Raw genomic sequence first — 21,278 nt, forward strand, 5'->3', positions numbered from 1 at the left:
CCACGATCACCTCCCGCTTCTCCTCCTTCTTGGGTCCCACATAGTAGAGGCAGCCACCTGCAGATGGGAGAGGTTTATGTGAAACAAGATCCTCTCACAGCCATTCCACCTACTCAGTCCCAGTGAAAGGGTCATTTTCTACAGCGGGAAAATCAGGTGAGACCCAACAAAGCAGGGCTGTTGTTTGGGACCCTCTTCTGCACCACTGCATGGGCTGTTACAATGGGATCACCCCCAAATAAGCCCAGGGACCTCTTTTCTGCATCCAGGACTGAGCAAACCCCTCTGCTGCCATGGTCTTCCCAGGCCAGCTATGGCTTACCCTGTGCTGCTACCCCAGGTTGCCACAATCCCCATTCTGCACCCCAAAAGTGATGCCAAGGCACAGAGATAGCACAGGGTGCCCGGAGAAGCTGTGGCTGCCCCATCCCTGGCAGTGTTCAAGGCCAGGTTGGACACAGGGGCTTGGAGCAAGCTGCTCCAGTGGAAGGTGTCCTTGCCCGTGGCAGGGGTTGGAGCTGGATGAGCTTTAAGGTCCCTTCAACCCAAACCAGTCTGGGGTTCCATGTCCTCCCCATGCTCTGGGGGCCTCTCCTCTGCCCTCACCCCTCTTTGAGGCCACCCACGGCCCTCCCCGCGGCCTCGCTCTCCTCAGGGTCACGCCAAGGCCGCTGTCGCGTCCCAACCCCCGGGGTTGTCCCGCCGTGTCCCCACCGTCAACGACGAACTTCTGCGCGTAGCGCTTGAGGTTCTTCCTCTTGATGGAGCAGAAGCTGGGCGGGAAGCAGCCCTCGGCCAGCAGCCGGTAGATGTCCTCGAACTTGCTGCCGTGGCCGCAGGACTCGGCCGACACCACCTCCTCCTCCTCGGCCACAGCCAGCGCCGCCTCCATGGACACCATGGGCCGGGCCGGGCCGGGCCGGGCCCTGCCGCACTCCACAGCGCCCCGCGGGGGGCGTGGTGTGGCGCTGGCTCCTAAGGGACCGTCTGCAAATGGCAACCCTGCAAACCGCCATGAACCCCGAGCAGGCTCAGCCCCGCCGCTCAGCGCATCCTTCCCTCCCCGTTCAGAGAAGGCAGCGGTTCCTCCCGCCCGCGGGGCCGCTGTCCCCTGCGCTGTCAGCGCCGTTCGGGGGGCTCTGTCACCGGGTCAGCAGTGACGGCGTTACACGGTGTGGAAGTGCGGCCCCGTCCCCCTCAAGGAAGGGGTGGGGGTGACGCGGCATCGCCGCAGGCGCCGTCCGCGGTGACGCCTCCGAAATGACCCAAAAACCAGCATAAAAAGGGAGAAAACGGGCAAGTTTTACCTCCTTTCGTTTACTTGTCGGCTCGGAATTTGCCGACGCGCCCTCCTCCCGGCCGGAAGCGGCGCTGCCCGCTGCACGGCGGAGCCGTTTGACGCCGGGACCCACACTTGGTGCCGCCGCCGCCATCCGCCGGTGGGAAACATGTCCGCGGGCCGCCCGTTCCTGGCCTGCGCCTGCTTCTTCTCCGACAACATCTTCGTGGGGCGCTACGGGCTGCATGTCCGGTACCGGGACGAGCGGCAGCTCCGCCGCGACTACGGGCGGGTAACGGCGGGGCAGCGGGCACCCTTCCCCCGGGCGCGGCGGCCGAGGCCGGGCAGGGGCTGACGGGCTTCGTGTGTTGCAGGCGCTGCGGGAGCGGGGCTGCCGGAGCGAGGAGGAGTTCGGGGCCGCGCTGAGGGAGGTGAGCGCGGTTCGGCCCTAACCCCCCCCGGCCCCGAGCGGGCCGGGGCTCCTTGGCCTGCCCGAGTCATAGGCCCCGGAGCCTTGTCCGCATCAAACGGGGATGGGCAGGCGCCGGAGGGAGGACATTCCCCGCCGGCGTCTGTCTGCGGTCAGGGCTGTGTTTGCACTGGCAGCACCCTCAAGGTAAATACTCAACACGTTACTGAAGAGTCCTCGCGGGCCGCTCCCAGGGTTTAGTCTGGGTCCGGTTTGTTTTAACTCATCCCGCCTTTTGTTAATCACTGTTAATGGGCGTCTTGAGATGGGATCACTCCGGCAGGGTTCATGCGAGGTCTGCAGAAGGAGGTTATGGAAAGAACTCTTCCCCCAAGGCACTCTTTAGGGAGGAATCTCTTTCTTTCCAGGCCACAGAACCAGCTCTAATTCCAGCGACACTAAAGAGACAGGCATTTAGGGGTTCTTGGCAGAATGATGATGGCACTAAGTCATAGCTGCAATTAAAGTGTCATTTTCTTAACAGGATATTATGATTAGCAAAGAATTCATCATTAGAATGGCACAGAATTCTTACAGACAGAATCAGTGTAGCGCAGTAAGCACAATTTATAATACAGCTGAACTTTGGATTTCTGGATCATAAATGTTGCTTTCTGACTTAACTTTCTGATCACCCAGACTCTCTCCAGATCAGGTCAGATATTAATGCACGGTTTCGTGTCTCACTATAACCATCATAATGTAGACTCAAATGTCATATAAATCAATGCAAGTCACTCAGTCCTCAGAGGAAGCAGACAACAGTGGGGGTATCCCTGGCCATGGAAGGGTCACAGCCCTCACCATCCAGCAGCAATTCCAGCCCAGCTTCCCCAGTTAGGGCTTGTAGCTGCTGATTTATAGGCACTGCTGTGGGTGCTGTTAGACCTCCCTGTTCTGTGATGAGATCAGCAGCAGCACATGGGTGCCTGGGACCCTCAAGGCCAATAGGGAACGGAGCAATCCTGGTGCCCGGGAACCTTAAGCTGGTAGGGAGGGGAAGAAGAAATCTGTTTTGTTCACAGGACCTTCAGGGGCTGATGATGAGGGAAAGGGAATGAATATGTGAACATGTTATGTGAATATGTGAATCCCCTAGTGACAGAGAATGGCTGCTTCCCTTATAAAATGGTGTTATTCTAACCACGTTACCAGGGGTCTGGAGCACACCCTCCTTCTCTCTTTCCCCTCCCCAGGAACGTTATAAACTAATTTCACAGAGGGTTATTAAATAGGAAGAGCTGTCTGAATCAGCTGTGGCTACAGCTGTTTCCTCTGCAGTGACAGATCAGCCTGTCCACACAACACTTCGCAGTAATCCCTTCATGACAAGTCCTGTCTTCCTCCCAGCAAATGTCTTTATTTTGGACAATGCTTGTATTGTCAGAACATAAGCCACGTTCTTAAGCTGGTGTTCCAGGAGGTACCCGAATGCCTGAAAGGCCTGAAACCTCACAGCTCCATCTGACACATCCATAGGCAGACTTCAGTTACCATTTTTAAGTCATCTGTAATGAGAACTTGTCTCAAATTCCTCGGAGGGATTTGGGTTTTCAGCTGTTTATTGGCCTCATCTTGACTACAGCAAAGCAAAGGCAAACCCTGTCTCGCAGAGGTGCCCGGAACAAAAATAACTGGTTTAAAACAATGAGTAAATTCCTGGTACTGTTTTAGTTGTCCCTTTTGATTTTCTAACAGTATCCTCTGCTGCTCACTTGTAGATCGAGGCAGAAGTGAACAGAAGAAAAGGGTTAATTCACCAGTCGGTGAAACGCAAAGCCATCATCTCACAGTGCTATGAGAGAAAACACCCAGAAGTGTACACTCTGCAGGTAGGCAGCGTGTTTAGAATCTGGTTTGCACCCAAGGGAGGTTAGTTTTGCTGAAGGAAGCCCTCTTCTCCTCAGCACTGCACACAGTGCTAAAGCTGGGCTGAATTAAAGCTGAACTCTAGCATATTAAGACTGGTTTAAAGCTTTCATAGGACAGCATGTTCTCCAGGCAAGATTCCACCTGGGCTATAGCCAGATAAGGGTCATTCTGCACTGAAGCTGCACCAGCAGCTGGTACCGTACTCAGAATACCATTAGTAATTTAGAGTGTCATTGCAGCAAAATGAGCCTTTGTGTGCTGAACACACAGATATGTTAACCCGTTACCATCAGAAGGAGGGCAGCAGCTCGCTTGCACATATGCACCCCAGCACAAAGGCAGAATAGCCCATCTCTGCTTTGAATATCCTCATGTTTGCCAGGCCCAAGGCTTCCCAGCTGGATAATTAGCACAGATCAACAGCAATGCACAGGCAAGTCCGTGCAGATTTCCTGCCCCATGATCCTTTAGTAGCCAGTTCTGACATTGTCTGTTCTGCCATTGTCTCTTATGATCTGTGTGGGGAAGTGCTTAACGCAGAGCATAGTCACTGGTGTGCTGAGGCCATGACAGGATGCTAAATCTACTAGGAACGAGTTTGCATTTACCTATTAGGAGTCCGTAATGTGAGCCAGGCTCTTTCACCAAGAATACATCTGGTCAGTTACACTTCAAAGCCCATGAACCAGAGCAAGCAGCAACTTACCTAAAGTATCAAGAAAAACACCAGTAACATCCTGCCACAGAAGTAACCCAAGCCTTGCTCCCTGGACTCTGCCTATTTATGTGCCTGGAAGTCTGTTTCCCTGTTGGGCTGTAAACTACTCTACAGACTAATTGTGTTTCTGTGTATTTTCATCCTTCCCTTGATGCCAGGATTCATTCCTGTCCCCTGACTTTCTGGAAATCGTGAGATACTGCACGTCACCGGATGCTCATCTCCATGGCCTCCTGCGCTACCTCGAGTCCTTCACAGGTAAAAGAAACACAAAGCCACAAAGATCCCCCTGTGTAACAGTGCGGTTTCAGTGCTCACAGCTGGTTTCAAGTCCTGTCTGTGATAGCTCAGATGTGATACACAGCCGAGACAAGCAGGATGTTATTTTCTGCTTGACGAGCGTCTCTGGAGAGGCAGCTTTGTGCATGGTTCTGCTCTGGGTAAGATGCTGTTCTCTGCTTTTCCAGTCCCAGTCTGCTGATGTCTCATCAGAGGCTCCAGCCTGCAGCAGGGCTGGGGTTCTGCTTGTACCACAGCCTCACAGGGGAGCCTGCTGAAGGAGCGGTTAGCGCCAGGAGCTTGGTTTTCCCTCCCCAAGTGCTTTACCATTTCAGACAATCCCTGTTGGTTAGTCTGAGCTGAAACTGTTTCTATCTAGATTACATGCTTTTAGAAAGGGATCTGGGTTTTAAACTTCCCTGGAGGCATCTGTGGAGCTCCCTCTGTACCAGAAAAGCTGACAAAATGTGGGTGGAAAGTTGCAAAGTTGCCTCTTTTTCTCCACACAAAAAGAAAGACACAGATGTTGTGTATGTGCAGGGCTGCTGGATTTGTCCAAGGCAGCCTTTCCATGCTGTCCTTATCTCAGCTTCCGTATCCACAATACAGAGTTCCCCTTACACAGACCTTTAGGGCTGAAAGGCAGATCAGAAAGCTTGGTTTTCCCAGAAGGCTGGCACTGCATGAGGGAATCCCACATCCCCCAGATGACCTTGAGCAGCCTCCTCCTTCCATGAGGCTGTATTTGGGTGCCTGTGATGAGCCACTGATTCACTGCCCTTCCTGTAGACTCTCTCAAAGCATTTCCTTGGCACACAGAGCAAGCATTTGGATCATCCTGACTGGATGGGGAAGCCTGGAAACGAGGGCCCAACATGAAAAACCAGAAACACATCCCAGAGCTGATCCCAGGGAATGGTTCCAGCCCTTTGAGCAGCCTGAGCACAAAGCAAAGCACATGGGTTCTGCGTTCTCCCTGTCAGGCAGCACGACAGCCAAGAACACTCTCGCCTGTTATTTTCCCCAGCAACCTGTGTCTCCTTTCTCTTGGCAGAGAAGAGGATCTATCGGCTCCCAGTGTTCACAGAGGAGTTCTGCCAAGCCTTTGTGGATGAGCTGGAGAACTTTGAGCAGTCGGACATGCCTAAAGGCAGGCCCAACACTATGAATAACTATGGGGTAGGACTCACTGTCTCTTGTGCTTCTTGAGGGGGAGTGCTCACAAGCAGACTCTGTTCACCTCCTCACTTCATGTTCCTTTGCCTTCCAAATGCCTGTAATGTGAGCACAGTGCAGTTTGAATACAGCCCCCTTGAAGTGAAGGGGTTGAAGGAATGCGTCACACAGAGAAAAGGAGAGGGGCGTGCAGGGAAAGGGGATGGGAGTTGGTATCTCAGAGCAAAGAGCACCTTGTATTAAAGCAATACGCATTTAAATCAAGGAGTCTGTTTTTAAAGAACACTCAACTTTTGATCTTACTCTGTCTTTTCCCCATCTCTTTCCACCTTGATCATCCTTCTTTTGCCTGTAGCTGGAGCCTTTGCTCTAAAGTTCTTTATGTGAGCAAGCAGCAGGGTTCGGAGAGAACAAGACAGCTCTGATGAAGCAGCGGATGTAGCTGATCAGCCCTTCCCATCTCCTCTCTTTGGGACAGGTTTTGCTAAATGAGCTCGGGATGGACGAAACCTTCATCACACCCCTGCGTGAGAAATACCTGCGGCCCATAACAGCACTGCTCTATCCCGACCTGGGGGGTGCCTGCCTGGACAGCCACAAGGCGTTTGTTGTCAAGTACTCACTACACGAAGATCTGGATCTGAGCTCTCACTATGACAATGCAGAAGTCACCTTAAATGTTTCACTGGGCAAAGACTTCACAGAAGGCAACTTGTACTTTGGGGATCTCAGCCAGGTATATTCCTAGTCTGGACCCTGGTTCTATTTCCCTCTATCTCCTCATCCCCCCAGTTTCAAGGCATTGAGTGTGTGCTATAAAACTGTTCTTAATTTCTGACAGTCAAACCTGCTCTGTTCCTTCCCCCTGGTTAAAAGCATGGTGGTGGTACAGGAGCCCTTGTTCTCCTACAAGCACATTACCAGTATTGCATGGTTTAGTGGGAGGTGCCCCAGCCCATGGCAGGGGGGTTGGAACTGGATGATCTTAAGGTCCTTTCCAACCCTAAGTATTCTATGATTCTATGATTCAAGCTTCAAAGAGAGGACAGACAGCAATTGTATAGAAACTGGGTTGGAACAAACCAGCCCATCCTTTCACAGCTGAAATAGTGAGCAGGGAGGTGCTGAGAGAGCAAGCAGGAATCCGCTTCAGATGAGACTTAAACCTAGATCTGTAGCCCCTATTTCCAGAGGACTCCAGCAATAGAGGGGTGAAAGCTCCCATACACTGGTGAAAGCTCCCATACACTGGTGAAACAGGGTTTTGTTTGAAACTCTCTCTTTAAATTGCCTCTGGGAAAACAACTGTATTAAACTGCTGCCAAGCCCCCAGTGAAGTGGCTGCGTTCCAGAGGTGCAGTGAGTCCTCTCTGTGTTGCTCACCGGGTGCAGAGGGTGAAGGGGTCACAAGTACAAGTTCCAACTGTTTGAGCATTGTTTTGATAGGGACTTTCTGGCATAATGCTGTATCTGCCTCCCTTTCCTGTTCCAGGATCCTGCCCCCGTGCCAAAGTACATAGAGATCGAACACGTGGGAGCCCAGGGGCTGTTACACCGAGGAGGGCAGATCCATGGGGCGCTTCCCATTGCCTCCGGGGAACGCTGGAACCTCATTGTTTGGATGAGATCGTCTGCCATCCGCAACCAGCTCTGCCCCATGTGCAACAAGAAACCTGAGCTGGTGGAAGCAGAGGGGTTTGGAGATGGGTTCACAGAGACCCTTGAAGATGATGTGCCTGGAACTGTGGATCTCTGTTCCTTGGGGTAGCAAATGGTAGAGCCTAAATTCTTAAGACCAAGTTGCCTAAAGCTCCTTTCTGACCTCTCAGACTCTTTGATGCATGCACAAATCATGTGAGGAGCACTTTACCACCTTGGGAAGCGGTGCAAACCCAGTCCTGCTGGGTTAGGGAAGCCTCACCTGCTTGGAGAGCTGGAAGAGCTGGTGCTTGGCTCACACTCAGGCTGGAGGACTGCTTGAGAGACACAGACTTGACACGGATTCCCTGCAGAGGCTCTGTGAGTATTTTCAGGTGTACAAGGAGAGCACCCAAAGCTGTTTGGCCTCTGTGAAGACCTCAGTGCCAACAGCAGCATCGTGGGTCCCGCTGTAAGTGGGAAAGAGCAGTGCAATAAAGCCCTGTCCTTACCATCCAGGGGAAGAGATTTCAGTTGCTAAGTGACGGCAAAGGAACTGCTCAGAGGTGAGACACAGGCGATTCACAATGGGCTGCTGGGAACAGCATGGAATTATCCTGACCCAGACAAATCAATCCATCAGGAGCAATGCAGGGAGCGCTGATCCCGCAGGGTGGCCAAGAGGATGTGAAGTCCTCCACGAGCTCTTCTGAACTGAAATTGCCCTTTCAAAGATAGGGTGAACCTTACTAAGGAAGCACAAATGGGCTTTGGAGACAGCTTTGGGAGCCACCTGCAACACAGCAGAACTTGCTGGAGGAAGGCAGGAGCATACATTTAGATCTCTTGCTTCAGTTACATGAGCAAGCAGAGGTGTAAAATAACTGTCAATCTGTGTGCAACCTGAAGCTTCTTAGTTTGGGATCAAGCCTCTCTGGCAGCTCTGTATTAGGAGGGTCAAGTGCTTTCCCTGTTTAACTGTTAAAATCACGGCCTCTACAGAGCAAATTAAAGGAGTCGGGTATCTTTTGTTTCAGAGGCTGCATTTGGCTCTATGGGGCATTAATGGAATACATTTGCTGTACACACACCCCGCTGCATGTGGAAGGAGCTTTTTCATTTATTCAGCTGCAATAATTACAGCGCCTGGGCTTTGCACCACTGATAACTGTGAAAGGCTGAACGTGAGCTCACACAAAAGGTGCTGATTTGAACCTTCCCGCTGTGTTTTTTAGGGGATGCCATTAGCGCAGAGCACTGATGAGCTTTCCATTAGCAAAACCCATTACGTTTGCATCTCGGGAAGGAAAGCAGCTGCTGCGTTCGTGCATGGAACCAAAGGGCTGGCCTCAAGACACCCAGACATGAGGTCTTCGTTTCCGTCAGCAGAAAACGCCATCGGTCCCCATCCCGCCCGAACTGGGCCCAAAAATGAAGCTGGAAGCTGAGGCCAACCCGGGCCCGGCGGGTCCCGGAACCAAAGAGCGCGGCCCGGCTGCCGGTCGGACCCGCGCACGGCGGCCGGAAGCGTGTGGGGGGAGCCAGCGCGGAGCCGGCGGCGGGTGCTCCGCTCGGTGCCGGCGCGGCCCGGCCCGGCCGTGGTGAGTCCGCGCTCCCTCCCTTACCTCCTCCCGATCGTCCTCCTCTTACCTGCGGCGGGGCCGGAGCGTCCAACGCGGCCGAGGGCACCGGGGGAGGGGGGTAATGAGCGGGAGAGCCGCCCGCTCGCTGCGGTGGCACCCGGTGGTGGTTGGGGGGGGCTGTTAAAGAGCTGCACGCTTAAAGGGGTCGCGCCTTGAGCCGGGTCCTTAAAGGGTCAGCACACCTGGGGCTGAGCTCTTTTAAAGGGCCAGCACGCAGCAGGCTCCTTGTGTTGGAGCCAGAGGGAAGGGGCTGCTTCCCCCATTGCAGCAGCCGGGCTCCCAGCTCCCAGCCAAGGGCCGGGCCTGGGTGAAGCTGGGGGGGCAGGAGGAGCTGCTCGCTGTGGCCATGAACCTGGTGGAAGGGCAGAGGCAGGACCCCAGTTTCGGGCCATGACCAGCCTGTGTTGCTGCTCTGATGGATTTGGGGCTCATGCCCTTCCCACGGCATCACCCTGGGAATGGGTGCTCCATCTGCACCCAACTCCACATCCATTGTATCAAAGCGGGTCCTGTTGCCATGGCCATGGATGGAGCAGACCCGAAACCGAAGCACCATCCCACCAGTGAGGTCCTGGTGCGAGGGATGGCTCCTGGCTGCGTGTCAGTGAACAGCTCATCCTCAGACACTTCCTTGCTTTATCCATAATTGTTTTGGGCTTCTGCTTTGTGGTTGAGATTTCCATTTGGAAATCAATCGAAGGTGTGAGTCACTTGGGAGCAGATCGCTCCTTGGGAATGCTGAGGTGGTAAACATGCAATTAATTAAACGCGGTAGCATCCATCGCACCATCTCTGGCTTGTGGCTGCTGGCATCGGGTGGGCTGATGGACGGGGGTGCCAGCTCCATGTGTAATGTGCTTCCTAAAAGCAAATTGGGCTCTTAAAAATTCATCCCTGCCCTTGCCTTGTGCCTTAAATAACGGGGGATTGAGTCTGTGTTCGGTGTGGGGAGGACGCTTTGTTCTCCTGCCTGTCACCGCAGCATCCATCACACCTTGAGCTGCCCGTCTGTGGGTGCTGAGTCCTCCCCACGGCTCCCAGCCCCATGGGGCAGGCCATGGCTGCTGGGGGTCATCCACAGGGCACAGCACTGCAGACACTGGGCTTAGCCCCCTGGGTGGGACTCAGCCCTATTCCTTCTTATTCATCCCATCTAGAGACAAACACAAGAAGCACGTGGGAAACCTGGTGGGAAACCTGCATGGGGAGGGCTGTGCCAGGACAGGCGAGGGCTGCCTGGGGGTGTCAGTGCTGTCCCTGTGCAGCCCCAGCTCTCCATTGAGGGCTCTGTTTTGTGGGCTGGTGAAATTCAGTTCGGCCACGGCTGTGTGATGGGTAACCCCGAGCTATTGCTGCCCAGCAAGAGCAGAGAGGGAGTGGAGCAGGAGCAGGGCTTCAGGGCTGGGTTTTAAGGTGTATTGGGGCTGTCAGTGTGTTGCTGCTGGGCAAGGGTGGTCTCCCCATGGCACTGAATTACTCTGTTCCCCCAGGGGCTGGTGCGCCATGGCTCACAGCCAGTCTCGGAAGCGATCACGGAGCAGGAGCAAAAGCAATTCACGGAGCAGACAGGAGAGGAAGGAGAAGAAAAGGAGGAAGAGCAGCAAGGACTCGCAGCAGGGCAGCAGCTCCCCTCCGAGGAAGCGGACGTCTGGGTGTCACAGGCACAAGTCGAGCTCAGCAGCAGCTAAGGAAGGTGGGGGAGAGGCCGGTGCCCCCCTGCTTTCACCCCATTTTCTAGGGGCAGAAAAGACCTAGGTGGGAAAATAGGGTTTTGGTTTTAGCCACATTGGTGTCTGCCACCTTGCTGTGCACTTTGTGCCCATTTTAGTCTGGTTCTGACAAGTGCAGAGCCCTGCAGCCCCTCGTGTGCTGGTCTGGCACCACACGCTGTGATGTGGTCAGGGTCTTTGTGTTTAGGGGCTTTGCTGTTCAGGCATGACAGGAACCAGGCTGGGAGGGGGATAAGCAGCATCCCTGCTCTGTGGGGCTGAGCTGCTCCATTCAACCTCTTCTTACATACCGCAGAAAAGAAGAAGGAAGGAAAGGACAAAAAGAAGAGGAAGGCAAGTACCTCTTCCTCTGAGCCAGCATCTTCATCTACCAGCTCCTCCTCATCTTCCTCTTCCTCCAGCTCCTCTTCTGGTGACACCAGTGACAGTGACTCCAAAACAAAGAAGAGTCGACACAGCAAAAAAAAGCGAGCGAAAGACAAAGACAAAGACAAGAGGAGGAAGAAGAAGAAGAGAATAAAGAAGAAGTCAAAAAAGAAGTCAAAGGAAAAGGCCAAGGAGGAGAAAGCCAAGGGAGAAGCGGTGCCTGGCCCCTCGCTGGAACAGTGGCAGAAGGAATCTCTGGTGGACGCTGGACCAGGTAATGATGGTGTTTCCCTCCTGCTGAAACCAGTGCACACAGGCATCATGCTGGGGAAGGATGCTCGCACAGTGCCCTTCCTGGGACCCATGTGGGGTGTCTGAGGAAGCAGGGCTGTGCACAGGGAGGAGCTCCGGGCTCTCCTCCCTCCTATGAACCGTGGCCACCTTCAGGCCACATGAAGCAAACATAAGGGGCCACATTCAGAGACTGATTTGTGTTTAGATGTCATTGATAGATGTGAGCAGGGGACAAAGGTGCCAAATGGAAGGATGCAGTCAGCACTAACACACTGCTTTGGGACTGGCTTTGGCATGTGAAGTGGCCCTTCCTCTGCATGGTTCATCACTGAACCCCAAGGACCACCAGGAAACTGGTGCATGTGTGACTGTTCAGGCGTGGTGCTGTGCCCATCAGCAGGAGCTGGCCCCTATCATGGCTCTAACTGATGTATTCCAGTTTTGACAGATGAACAAAAGTCCCGAATCCAGGCTATGAAGCCAATGACAAAGGAAGAATGGGATGCGAGGCAGAGCGTCATAAGAAGAGTGGTGGATCCTGAAACAGGGAGAACCAGGTATGATCCCTGGGGAAAAGGAAGACAAGTTCTCCATACGCATCCATGTTGTGTGGGTTGAGTCCTGGAGGATGCCCGTCCATGGCACTGCAGTACCATGCATGGACCCAGGACCTCTTGAGCAGCAAAGGCTGATCCCTCACAGATCCCCTCCAGTCAGACCTGGTGTAACCTCCCCAAAAGTGACGTGTTTGACACCAAATTGTGCTGCGGCTCCATGCAAGGAGCACCAGGCTGTGTCCCAGCCAGGAGCTGTGGGATGCAGGCACAGAGCACCCTGCTCCTGGAGGCAGGAGGTTGGTTCCTTGTGCTGTGACAAGTTCAGCCTGTCCCTGTTAAATGGGACTGTGCAACGGGGGCAGAACAGGAACCAGGGGGGTGACTGACACCTCCTCACCCCACTGCCTCCTGCCCTTACCTTTCAGCTCCGAAGCACTTGGCCCCGGTTAGCACCGAGGTGCAGGTGAGGAGGGAGTGCACCCCTTGGGGTTGCAGACAACAATGAACCCAAGTTCATTTGGCTGCCAAATAGAAATGATCCAGCTTTTAATAAACTGCATCTTCCCAGCAAGCAGCAAACACCGCGCTGAACAGAACTGGGAATGACAAGTCCAGTCTTTAAATAGAAGGCAGCCTGCAGGGCTCAGGGAGGTGTGGAACAACGGTCAGTTCCCTGTAAGGCGTGTAATGAAGACAGTTAAGTTTCTGCTCATGGCTGGAGGTGTGAGCTGCTTGGGATTTGCTCAGCAAGATGCTCTCCAGTCTGGCCTGGCTGCCTTCAGGCTCCACCTGGCTCCTCGTTCTGAATGGCTCAGCATGTCCCTGGGGCAGCCAGGACCAGACCTGAACCTGTGTGAGGAAAGAAGAGGTTTTGTAGGGATTGGGGTTGCTCCTGGTGACAGTGAAGCCTGGGGCAGGGATGGGAGCCCTATGCAGAGGGAGGCTGATTTCTATGGGACCACATCTGTCCTTGCTGCAGTGTGGTGACATCAGTCCCAAGAGCAATGATGTGCTGTTTAAGCAACAGAAGTCACACAATAGAACTTCAGGGATAGGTGGTCGCTGGCCTTACCTGGAGGTGCAGCAGCTCAGCACTTGGTCCTGGGCACGTACCTCTGTGAAGGAGCTGGTGGCAAAACACTGCCCGCAGGGGGTCAGCACCATCTGGGAAACAGTGTGGCTGGCGGTGGTCCTCATGGTCCGTGGGCCTGTGCTTGTCTTCCAGGCTTATTAAGGGAGATGGAGAAGTACTGGAAGAAATCGTCAGCAAGGAGAGACACAAGGAGATTAACAAGGTAATGGGAACGTGCTGACAGCATGAGGGTCAGTGCAGCCGGGGGGCTCCTGCACCCGGAGGTGATGTCTTTCCTCCCTGGCTCTGCCAGGACAAACTTGAGCCCTGGCAGCGGGTGGGTGCCGTTGCTCCTTCCTCCTGGGGCAGGGGATGCTGTGAGCACCCGTGTGTCCCTTTGCAGCAAGCCACCCGAGGGGACGGGCTGACCTTCCAGGCGAGGACAGGGATGCTGCAGTGAGCACAGAAGCACCAGCTGTGCTGGGAGCCCGTCCTGCTGCCGAGGCCATCCTCAGTGTGAGCCTCTGCCTCTGGACCATGGAGACAGCACCACGTCAAGATGCTTCCCCAGGGGCATTTCCAGCCGCTCTGTAAGTTAGTGACTGGGAAGGAGAGCGACTTTAATGGTTCATCTCCCAGTACACAGCTTCTCCCCTCCCTTTCCTGGCTGAGGCCAGCGTGGCTGTAATGCCCTTGAGCTCTGCTTGCCCTCTTGAGGCTGGAGCTGAGCAGCTCCCAGGGAATGGGCTCGCTGGTGCTGAGCACCTGAAGGTGCTGCTGCCCCTCAGCTCTGGGCTTTGGCAGGTGGGAGCCAATGCTGTGTCCAGGACAAGGTGTGCTCCGGGGCCATAATATGCAGCTGGCTGCTGCTTTTTACCTTCAGGGGCTGCTCATGGCTTCTCCCTTGCTGCATCTGCATGGCCTGTGCTTACCTGGTGCTGCAGGCTTGTAGGCACTCAGCCAGCCCTGCTCAGAGAGGAGCAGCCGTGCTGCTGCATGGCTCTGCTCGGGCACCTTCAACTGCCACCCTTTGCTGTGTCCCCAAGGCTTTACTCAGCCTTTGCAGCTTCATCTGGGGTGCTTTGCAGGAGGGTGGCTTTGCCTTGCTGTCCCTGCATGCAACTTGTGTCCCTTCCCCACAGCACAGGGCCTGGGCAGCACTGGGGCTTTGGGCTTCTTTAGGCCCATGAGCACTGTGAAGCAAACAGCCAGCCTTTCCCCCACTGTGAACTCCATAAACCTACACATTGTAAAACACCCAGAAAGGACAAAAGGATTAAAGCACAAATGGGTCCTGCAGGACTGAGCTGCATGGTTTCCATTTTCTGTTCATGGCTGTAACCCCATTAAACTGGCGCCTGCTCACTTGGGTTTTGCGACTTGTCTGTTTCTAGAGTCTTCCCCCCCCACCATTAAAAAAGCAGACAGAGAAGAGCCTTCCCATGTCTTTAATCTGTGTAACTCACAATGCTACTGTACACAAAGCACACCCAGGCATTGGAACGATGCACTAACAGCAAGGAGGAGAAGGAAGTTGTACAGAAGGGTTTGTCACACACAAGCGAGTATCGGCACGGTGCTGTACACCCAGGGGCGTACCCAGCGCCCTCGGGCATGGCCTCCGGCGTCCCCCCCGCGCCTCTGTTACCCCTAAAGCAAGTTTTTATAAAGAAAAATAGAACTAACATCCTTGGAATATAAAATTGACAGTCGAGGGGGTATCAAGAGGCAGAGAGGGTGCTGAGGAGGACAGGGAAGGGGACCGTAAGGCTTCTAGAACTAATAGGAAATGCAGCAGACAGTGGCGATACCTGAAGAAGGGGCTGCTGCAGCAAGCACGGCGGTTGTCACCCTTTGGCTAGGTCCTGCTCTCGGCTCGCGTATCGGACACTGTAAACGTTTTTGGTATTAGGATTTCGCCTCATCGTGACGGAGGGATGTGGAAACCCAGCAGCCTGCCTCGGAGGGAACGCATGGGCTCCTTTTATTCTTACAGGACGTTAAAGGGACAGCGTCAGGTAGAAAGTGTGGCCCGAGAGTGCAGTAATACAAAAAGCTGCTTTTCGTTACAAAACCTCTGAGCTCCGCAGCAAAGTTGGATTCCCATGGAAACAATGGAGAACAAGGAAAGGCTGAGGCAGCCTGTGCAGCGCGGGCTGCGTTGTGCTCGTGTGTGAGAACACAACGTGGGCTGCAGCAGGGGCAGCGCGACCGTCGCTGATCGCACCCAGGGCTGCCCAGACAATGGCGAAGGGAGGAAGGAGTACAAGAAACTTCAGATTCTTCTCATTGCAAACAAGTGGTTTGTAACAAAAGGTACGATTAGGTCTTTAACCTGACAGTGCCCCTTTATGGAATATACAGTCATCTTCTCCCTCACTGCATCCAGACGGATCCTCTTCCATACAGGTGGAAAGGCATCGGGTCACATGCATTGCTCTCCAAAACAGCTCGGAACAAACAGGTTATAAACACAGAGTTAAACTATTGCTATTGTTCTTTGAGTGAGTAGCATGTTGATCTTTGCTTCAGATAGATGAGTGCCAGATGGGGGCGGCTGAGGATAGATTGATGCAGACTGTGATGGACTGAATCGGTGGAGGAAAACTTAGCGGTGTGTTTCCTGGTAACTACACCCACCTCCTCTGGTATTATTGCAGCAATAAAGGTCCTGCTCTACAATTGCTTCTCCGTGTTGGATCCATACAATGGCAACAGATGGGGGGCCAGGGAAAGGACCCGGCAAGCTTCAAGAAGCTCAACAAAGGATGAGGACGGAGGTGCTATGATTGTCAGTCTAACTGGTTAGTAGCCATTTAAAACATGGAGTGATGGAGAGGTGAGTATAATATTGCACTTCTGCATTCATTGACGTTACATTAAACTTGGTCCATAAAATAATTGCTTTGTACATAATGCCTGAAACAAAAAAGCTACATTTTTAAATATTAATAAACCCTGAAGGTTCCAGTCCCTCCAGACATTTGTGTTTTTTTTTCCTCTACATAAATAAATAACTTTCAATTTTATATATCCACTTTTTATGTTGAACATTTACATTCGCCTCTGTTTTACACTATCTACACATAAGAAAATGTGAACATCTTGTAATGTACAGATCATGCCTCGGTTGTGGGCTTGGAGGGCAGTTGAATTTTGCAAAGGCCATATCCAAATTTGCAGGGATTATTGTGTGATGTGGTTTGGTGACTTCACAGGATGGATTGTGGCTTGGCTTCCTACTCAGATGGCATCTGTTGGATAGAACGTTCGGCTAGCAAAAAGCTGGGACAACTCACGTTGGTTTTCAACCCAGTCAAGCTCTGGACGTACATTCAGAGCGAGCTGAACCGAGTCGGCAGGAAGGAAAGTCAGTTTTCGGTACCAAAAGTCATCAGATACATTCTGCACTTGAATCATTATCAAAGAGAAGTGCTTAAACAGTTTGCAGTCAAGGCTGCAGGACGTGGGAGCTGCACTGGGCAGCAGGTGGGCAGTGGGTTCCAGTGCTCCAGCAGCAGCTCAGTACTGTCCCCCCTCTGCCTCCGCTTCGACCCTGCAGCGCCACGAACACGAGATCTGCCTCGGGTGTCTGATGGGTTAAGATTTGCCTACCGTGGCGCAGAGCCAGTGAGCAGAGCAGCGTTCACAGTGCTGTGTATCTCAGTGCGGCTTTCCTGCACTTCGGATTGAAACAGGTAATAAAATGAAGCAGCCAGTCTACAAAATTCTCTGTTACAAATAAGATCCTCAGAAGTAGAAAGTGATATAAAGACAGGGAAGTGTGGAGGGAAAAGTGGGGTTGGTTACACGCAATCGGGGAGCTCGGTAGACTATAAAATCTCCATGGGAAGAGGCCAACTGGAGTCTGTAAATGGGCACCATGGGATGAGTGCCCCTCTGCCCCGAGAGATGTGTGCAAGGAGGGAACTGGACCCATCCCTGGGGCCAGGCTGACCTGGGAGGGACCAGACTAAGGGGCTTCTGGTGAGCCCTCGCTCTAGGCACTGTTCTCCTCCACTGCTGCTGTTCTGTGCCGCTCGCCCTGCACACCCACGGCTCCCCTCTGCCATGCACCCAGTCCTGGCTCGCTCCAGCAGCACGCAAACCATCAGCTCAGGCATGTCCACTGAGAAACACACCAGGAAATTTTAAGATATGGCCTTTTGTTAAGGTTGCCTGACGCTGGCAAACTTCCTTACAGTCTGCTTACTGCTGGAAAAACTTCTGCACAGATTGGTTTTATCCTTTATATACATATATATATGTGTGTGTGTGTGCATATGTATATGCACGTTATGTATATATACACACACACACCCTGGCTTAGCAATAGTTCATTGTCATGCACTACAAACAGTTGGGTGTAGCTACATGAGATGGTAACAGGTTTCCATTCTAAAAATCATCAGTGCAAAAAACAATGAGGTTTTACAGTTCAGTAACTACAGGTACAAGAAGCAGATCTGGTTTCCCATGAAAGCTGCTACTGAACTCGGAGAGAACCTGGGAAGAAGAAATCGTCTCAGAGGTGGGTGTTGAGAGGGTCAGACCCTGCATTTGGATGAACAGAACTGCAATGCAACGTAGCTGCTGAGTGCCTTCAGCTGCTTCCCAATACACGGTGGTTACTTTCAGAAAGGATATATAGTGAGAATATCTGGAGACTTTAACAGCAAAGTAAGTGTCTGAGGTTTGTAACAGCTCAAACAAGATAGCTTGGATTCCTCTTTTAATAGGTCAATGCATTGAATTCCATCGGCTTCTAAAAGGTCTCTTTAAAAAATAACAGTACTAGCAGTAACGACCCCGTTTTTTTGGGTGTGAATCTGCCGACGTTCTGCCCCTACCAACAGCATCGACACATCTTTATGCTTTGCTGCTGCACGTTCTCCTTGAGAAAGTGGCTGCACTTGAAGCTATTTGTACAGGTAAAGCTCTCGGTTGCTCTGCCTGGCACAGCCCATGATAAATCCCTTGCTTGGGGACATCTGTGCCACGAAACAGCGTTACCAAACCCCAAGCCCACCCTGTGCTGGTACCAGCAGAGCAGTCTGACTCCTGGGACAACCAAGAAGTTCCCCAGCCTCATCCCCTGTTCCTGTGGCTCTGAGGACAGCACTTGGTCACGCGTATCGGAGCGATGGCTAACAAGGTGAGGAGGCACGTATTTACAGTCACTAAACCTGGATAAGAGAAGGAGGCAGGAGAGAGTGCGATCTTGACCTGGAGACTTTTCCCCCCCCCAATTTCCAGCTGTTCCTTGGGCTCATGCTGCACAAACCTGATGCTCCCGCTGTAAGGCCTGCACGTTCTGCATGGGAACCATCCCATCTCTTCCCAGAATACCATGATGTTATTAGAGTAGCACCATATTTACCCTTCCAGCCCGTAACACTGGCCTCATCCCTCTTTTCCTTTTGTTTTCTCCTCCGGTGGCTGCAGCTGACAGTCACTGGCTCCAGCCTGGCTACTTCTGCCCCAAGAGGCCAGACTCCAGCCGGGATGCTGCGCTCCGGCCCCAGCACCCCGTGGCGATGCTCATGCTTCTTTGGCTGCGTTCCCTGTCCCTCTCCCTGTCGCTGTCGGACTGGCTCTGGGTGCGCTCGGGGCGGTGGCCGGCGCTGGTGGCCGAAGGCTGGGAGGAGATGGTCCGCAGGAGGTGGTTCCTCTTGCGCAGGAACTCGGCCTGGCTGGGCAGCCCGAAGCTGCCCTTCCGCAGCGCCATGCGCGTGGTGTTCTTGGCAGGGCGCGCGCGGTGGTTGTACTCCAACTGAGCCAAGTGGGCTGCGTACCCCTCCGTGATGAACTGCGGGATAAGAGGGATGAGGGCAGGCGTTAGGCACATCTCCACTGACAACCAAACACCTTTGCCATGTCAGGTTCTCTAGTAAGACATGGAACCACTCAGACAGATCTATGTGGCCCTGGTACGTGGGACAGTTCCATCCTCCTGGCAAACATGACCTCAGTCACCAATGATGACCAAATTCCCATCGCCCTCCAATGGGAGACCCTTGGCAACTCAGACAAGCTGGGTCCTACCTGACACTGGCTCTGCAGCTTCTTGGTGGGTCGGCCAACAATGTAGATGTGGGTGGGCGGGAGGCTGATGGAGCTGTACACAGAGATGTCCTTAGTGGATCCATATGCTGCATGGATCCTCATGTGGAGCTGCGGGGAGAGAAAGCAACACGTGGTCAGAACATGCAGGAGCCCCACGCTGCTCAACAGGCAGGGCTTTGGGTTTTAATAGCATTTGTGGGAATCTCAGGTCAGTAACTTATGTAAGTTCCCAGCTGGAGAAGGCCCCACTGTGCAAAGCACTAATAACAGAGCTGGGGATGTTCACAGGCCAGAACAAGAGGAGTAACAGCGATACAAAAGCAGATCTCTGCTTCCTGATCCACAGCCTTCCCTTGATGTCTGTGAGGGGCAGAGACACCACACACTTCACTGCTGACTTGTCGGGGGGAGAGGAGCAGTCTGCAACCCCCTGCAGTACTCATTAGTGGGGAGTGTTCCCCTCCACCAGCCATGCTGCTGCATGGACACTGCTGTTTAAGAAGGGACAGGCAGGAATATATGCTGCTTTCCAGGGATTTGCCTGCCTCCACTCTGAGCAGAGAGCAGCTCCTAAGGTTTCCTTGGTGGGTTTAGGAGCTGGAGGGGAAAGTGGACACTGGTGCCACCATGGACCAGCTGCCTTTGCCCCCAAAGACACAGGCAGGCCAAGGAGATGGAAAGGAAATCTCTGACCCTTGTCACAAACTTGTTCTTCTGGAGGATAAGGGAGAGCAGGCAGCAAGCAAGGGCCAGCTTCTCCTACCACTGTGTCTCAAGCTGAAACAAGGGCCCAAGAGAGTTAATGAGGGGCTTTCCCTGCTATTCCAGGCCAGGCACAAGAGCCCAGGACACTGGCACTTCCTTCACTTGCCAGGCAGAAAACCCCCTTGTTATATCTGGAGCTTTTCTGAGGCTCTGGGCTGAGTGAGGTTAAGAACTCCCAGGGGTCAAACACTTGGGAAGATGCTCTGTGGAGCCTCCCATCATGGCTGCGTGGTGCAAGGCCATGGCTGCAGCAGCTCCATGTGCTCTCAGAGCTGCTGGGTACACCATGGGCAGCCAGAAAGCCACCATACAGGTGAAAAAAGTGCACATATGGGCAAGGGAGGCACTGCAGCCTTTGTTTCATCAGACATTTGGTGCTGGAAGGACCGGTGGAGCATGAAATGGAGCAGTGCTGAGCAGAGATGACACAATTTGACAGCGTAGACGCTTCTGTAGAGCAATAAAAGGCTGAAAATAAAATGAACAGATTAATCTTCTACTGCAGGTCACATGGCTGCCAAGAGACTGGTGATGACAGGGGCAATTGGACGAGGAGCAATCTAAACCCTGTGCTATGATCACGTTTCAGCAGAGCCCATCTGTGGCTTACGTCGGTGATGAGGGATTTCAGGAAGTTGGCCTTGTGCCGCAGCGGGTCGTGGACGAGCCCATCGCAGAAGGAGACGATGCCATGGGGGAAGTTGTGCTGTGCCAACCACGCTACCACCCTCTGCTTCTGCATGTCGGGGCGGCCCGTGACATAGATAATGAGGTAGCCGAGGTCTTGCCAGTGCCTAGAAGGAAAGGCACAAGTCAATGGCTTGCAAACCTAGAGTAAAGCCAGTGTAAACCACACTGACTGTTCCACAGCCCTGCTGCTGACCTTACAACGTCGACGGCTCCGGCGCGGACTTTGGGGTCGCTGCCCATGATGGATACACTGGCTGCAAAGGAGCCGTCAATGCTGAACACCACAAACTCTGTCCCCTTTGGCAGGACTGTGATGTAGCTGTCTGCGTACGTGTGGTCACCCCTGAGAGGGATAGAGGCACTTATAGGCATCAAGATATCCTGCAGTGCACCACGAGCCCAAAGCAGCAACCAAATCTGGCCCAAGGGATGTAACAGCGATGCCACCACCAGTGACAGGCACTGCATGAGTGTTAAAGTGGGGATGGAAATAGTACTCTGGAGCCATGGTGTCAATGACTCAAAAACACCTGCAGAAAACCACTGGTGGATTCACCATTGCAAAGATGCTCCCTTCATCCCCCTTCCAGAGCTCAACACCAGCAACTGGAGCTGAGCTGGAGCCCCTGGGCTGTGAATTATCACCAGTACAAAGTTCTGTCCT

General features: G+C 53.3%; 2 protein-coding genes across 10 annotated transcripts in view; one reads left to right on the plus strand and one right to left on the minus strand.

Annotated features, from left to right (window-relative positions):
• Positions 1-1,022: 1,022 nt before the first annotated feature.
• LOC308226866 (2-oxoglutarate and iron-dependent oxygenase domain-containing protein 2-like) lies at positions 1,023-18,428 on the plus strand. 7 transcript variants are annotated; one of them, XM_080628947.1, is made up of 8 exons: positions 1,025-1,571; positions 1,654-1,710; positions 3,470-3,580; positions 4,497-4,596; positions 5,672-5,796; positions 6,272-6,529; positions 7,286-7,812; positions 8,667-8,849. In XM_080628947.1, the coding sequence occupies exons 1-7, from the start codon at positions 1,449-1,451 to the stop codon at positions 7,559-7,561; spliced, it is 1,050 nt and encodes a 349-aa protein (XP_080485073.1). In that variant the 5' UTR covers positions 1,025-1,448; the 3' UTR covers positions 7,562-7,812; positions 8,667-8,849. The 7 variants fall into 7 exon arrangements, with proteins under 7 accessions (XP_080485079.1, XP_080485073.1, XP_080485076.1 ...); XM_080628950.1 differs by lacking the exons at positions 1,025-1,571; positions 1,654-1,710; positions 3,470-3,580; ... (1 more) ...; positions 5,672-5,796; positions 6,272-6,529 and adding exons at positions 10,565-10,767; positions 11,100-11,444; positions 11,904-12,021; ... (1 more) ...; positions 13,497-13,683; positions 15,090-18,428 and having other exon boundaries at positions 7,562-7,812; positions 8,667-9,032; XM_080628951.1 differs by lacking the exons at positions 1,025-1,571; positions 1,654-1,710; positions 3,470-3,580; ... (1 more) ...; positions 5,672-5,796; positions 6,272-6,529 and adding exons at positions 10,565-10,767; positions 11,100-11,444; positions 11,904-12,021; ... (1 more) ...; positions 13,497-13,683; positions 15,754-18,428 and having other exon boundaries at positions 7,562-7,812; positions 8,667-9,032.
• PITPNM2 (phosphatidylinositol transfer protein membrane associated 2) overlaps positions 15,932-21,278 on the minus strand; it is a 64,897-nt gene continuing 59,550 nt past the window's right edge. For all 3 annotated transcript variants that reach the window (XM_080628945.1, XM_080628944.1, XM_080628946.1), the window contains 5 exons: positions 20,808-20,957; positions 20,535-20,718; positions 19,139-19,267; positions 18,474-18,902; positions 15,932-16,012 (listed from right to left, as the gene is read on the minus strand). In XM_080628945.1, coding sequence (XP_080485071.1) covers positions 18,564-18,902; positions 19,139-19,267; positions 20,535-20,718; positions 20,808-20,957 — 802 coding nt within the window. In that variant the 3' untranslated portion in view covers positions 15,932-16,012; positions 18,474-18,563. The remainder of the gene's footprint in view (positions 16,013-18,473; positions 18,903-19,138; positions 19,268-20,534; positions 20,719-20,807; positions 20,958-21,278) is intronic.

Source organism: Psittacula echo (assembly GCF_963264785.1).
Source record: "Psittacula echo genome assembly, chromosome: 13".
Taxonomy (NCBI): Eukaryota; Metazoa; Chordata; class Aves; order Psittaciformes; family Psittacidae; genus Psittacula; species Psittacula echo.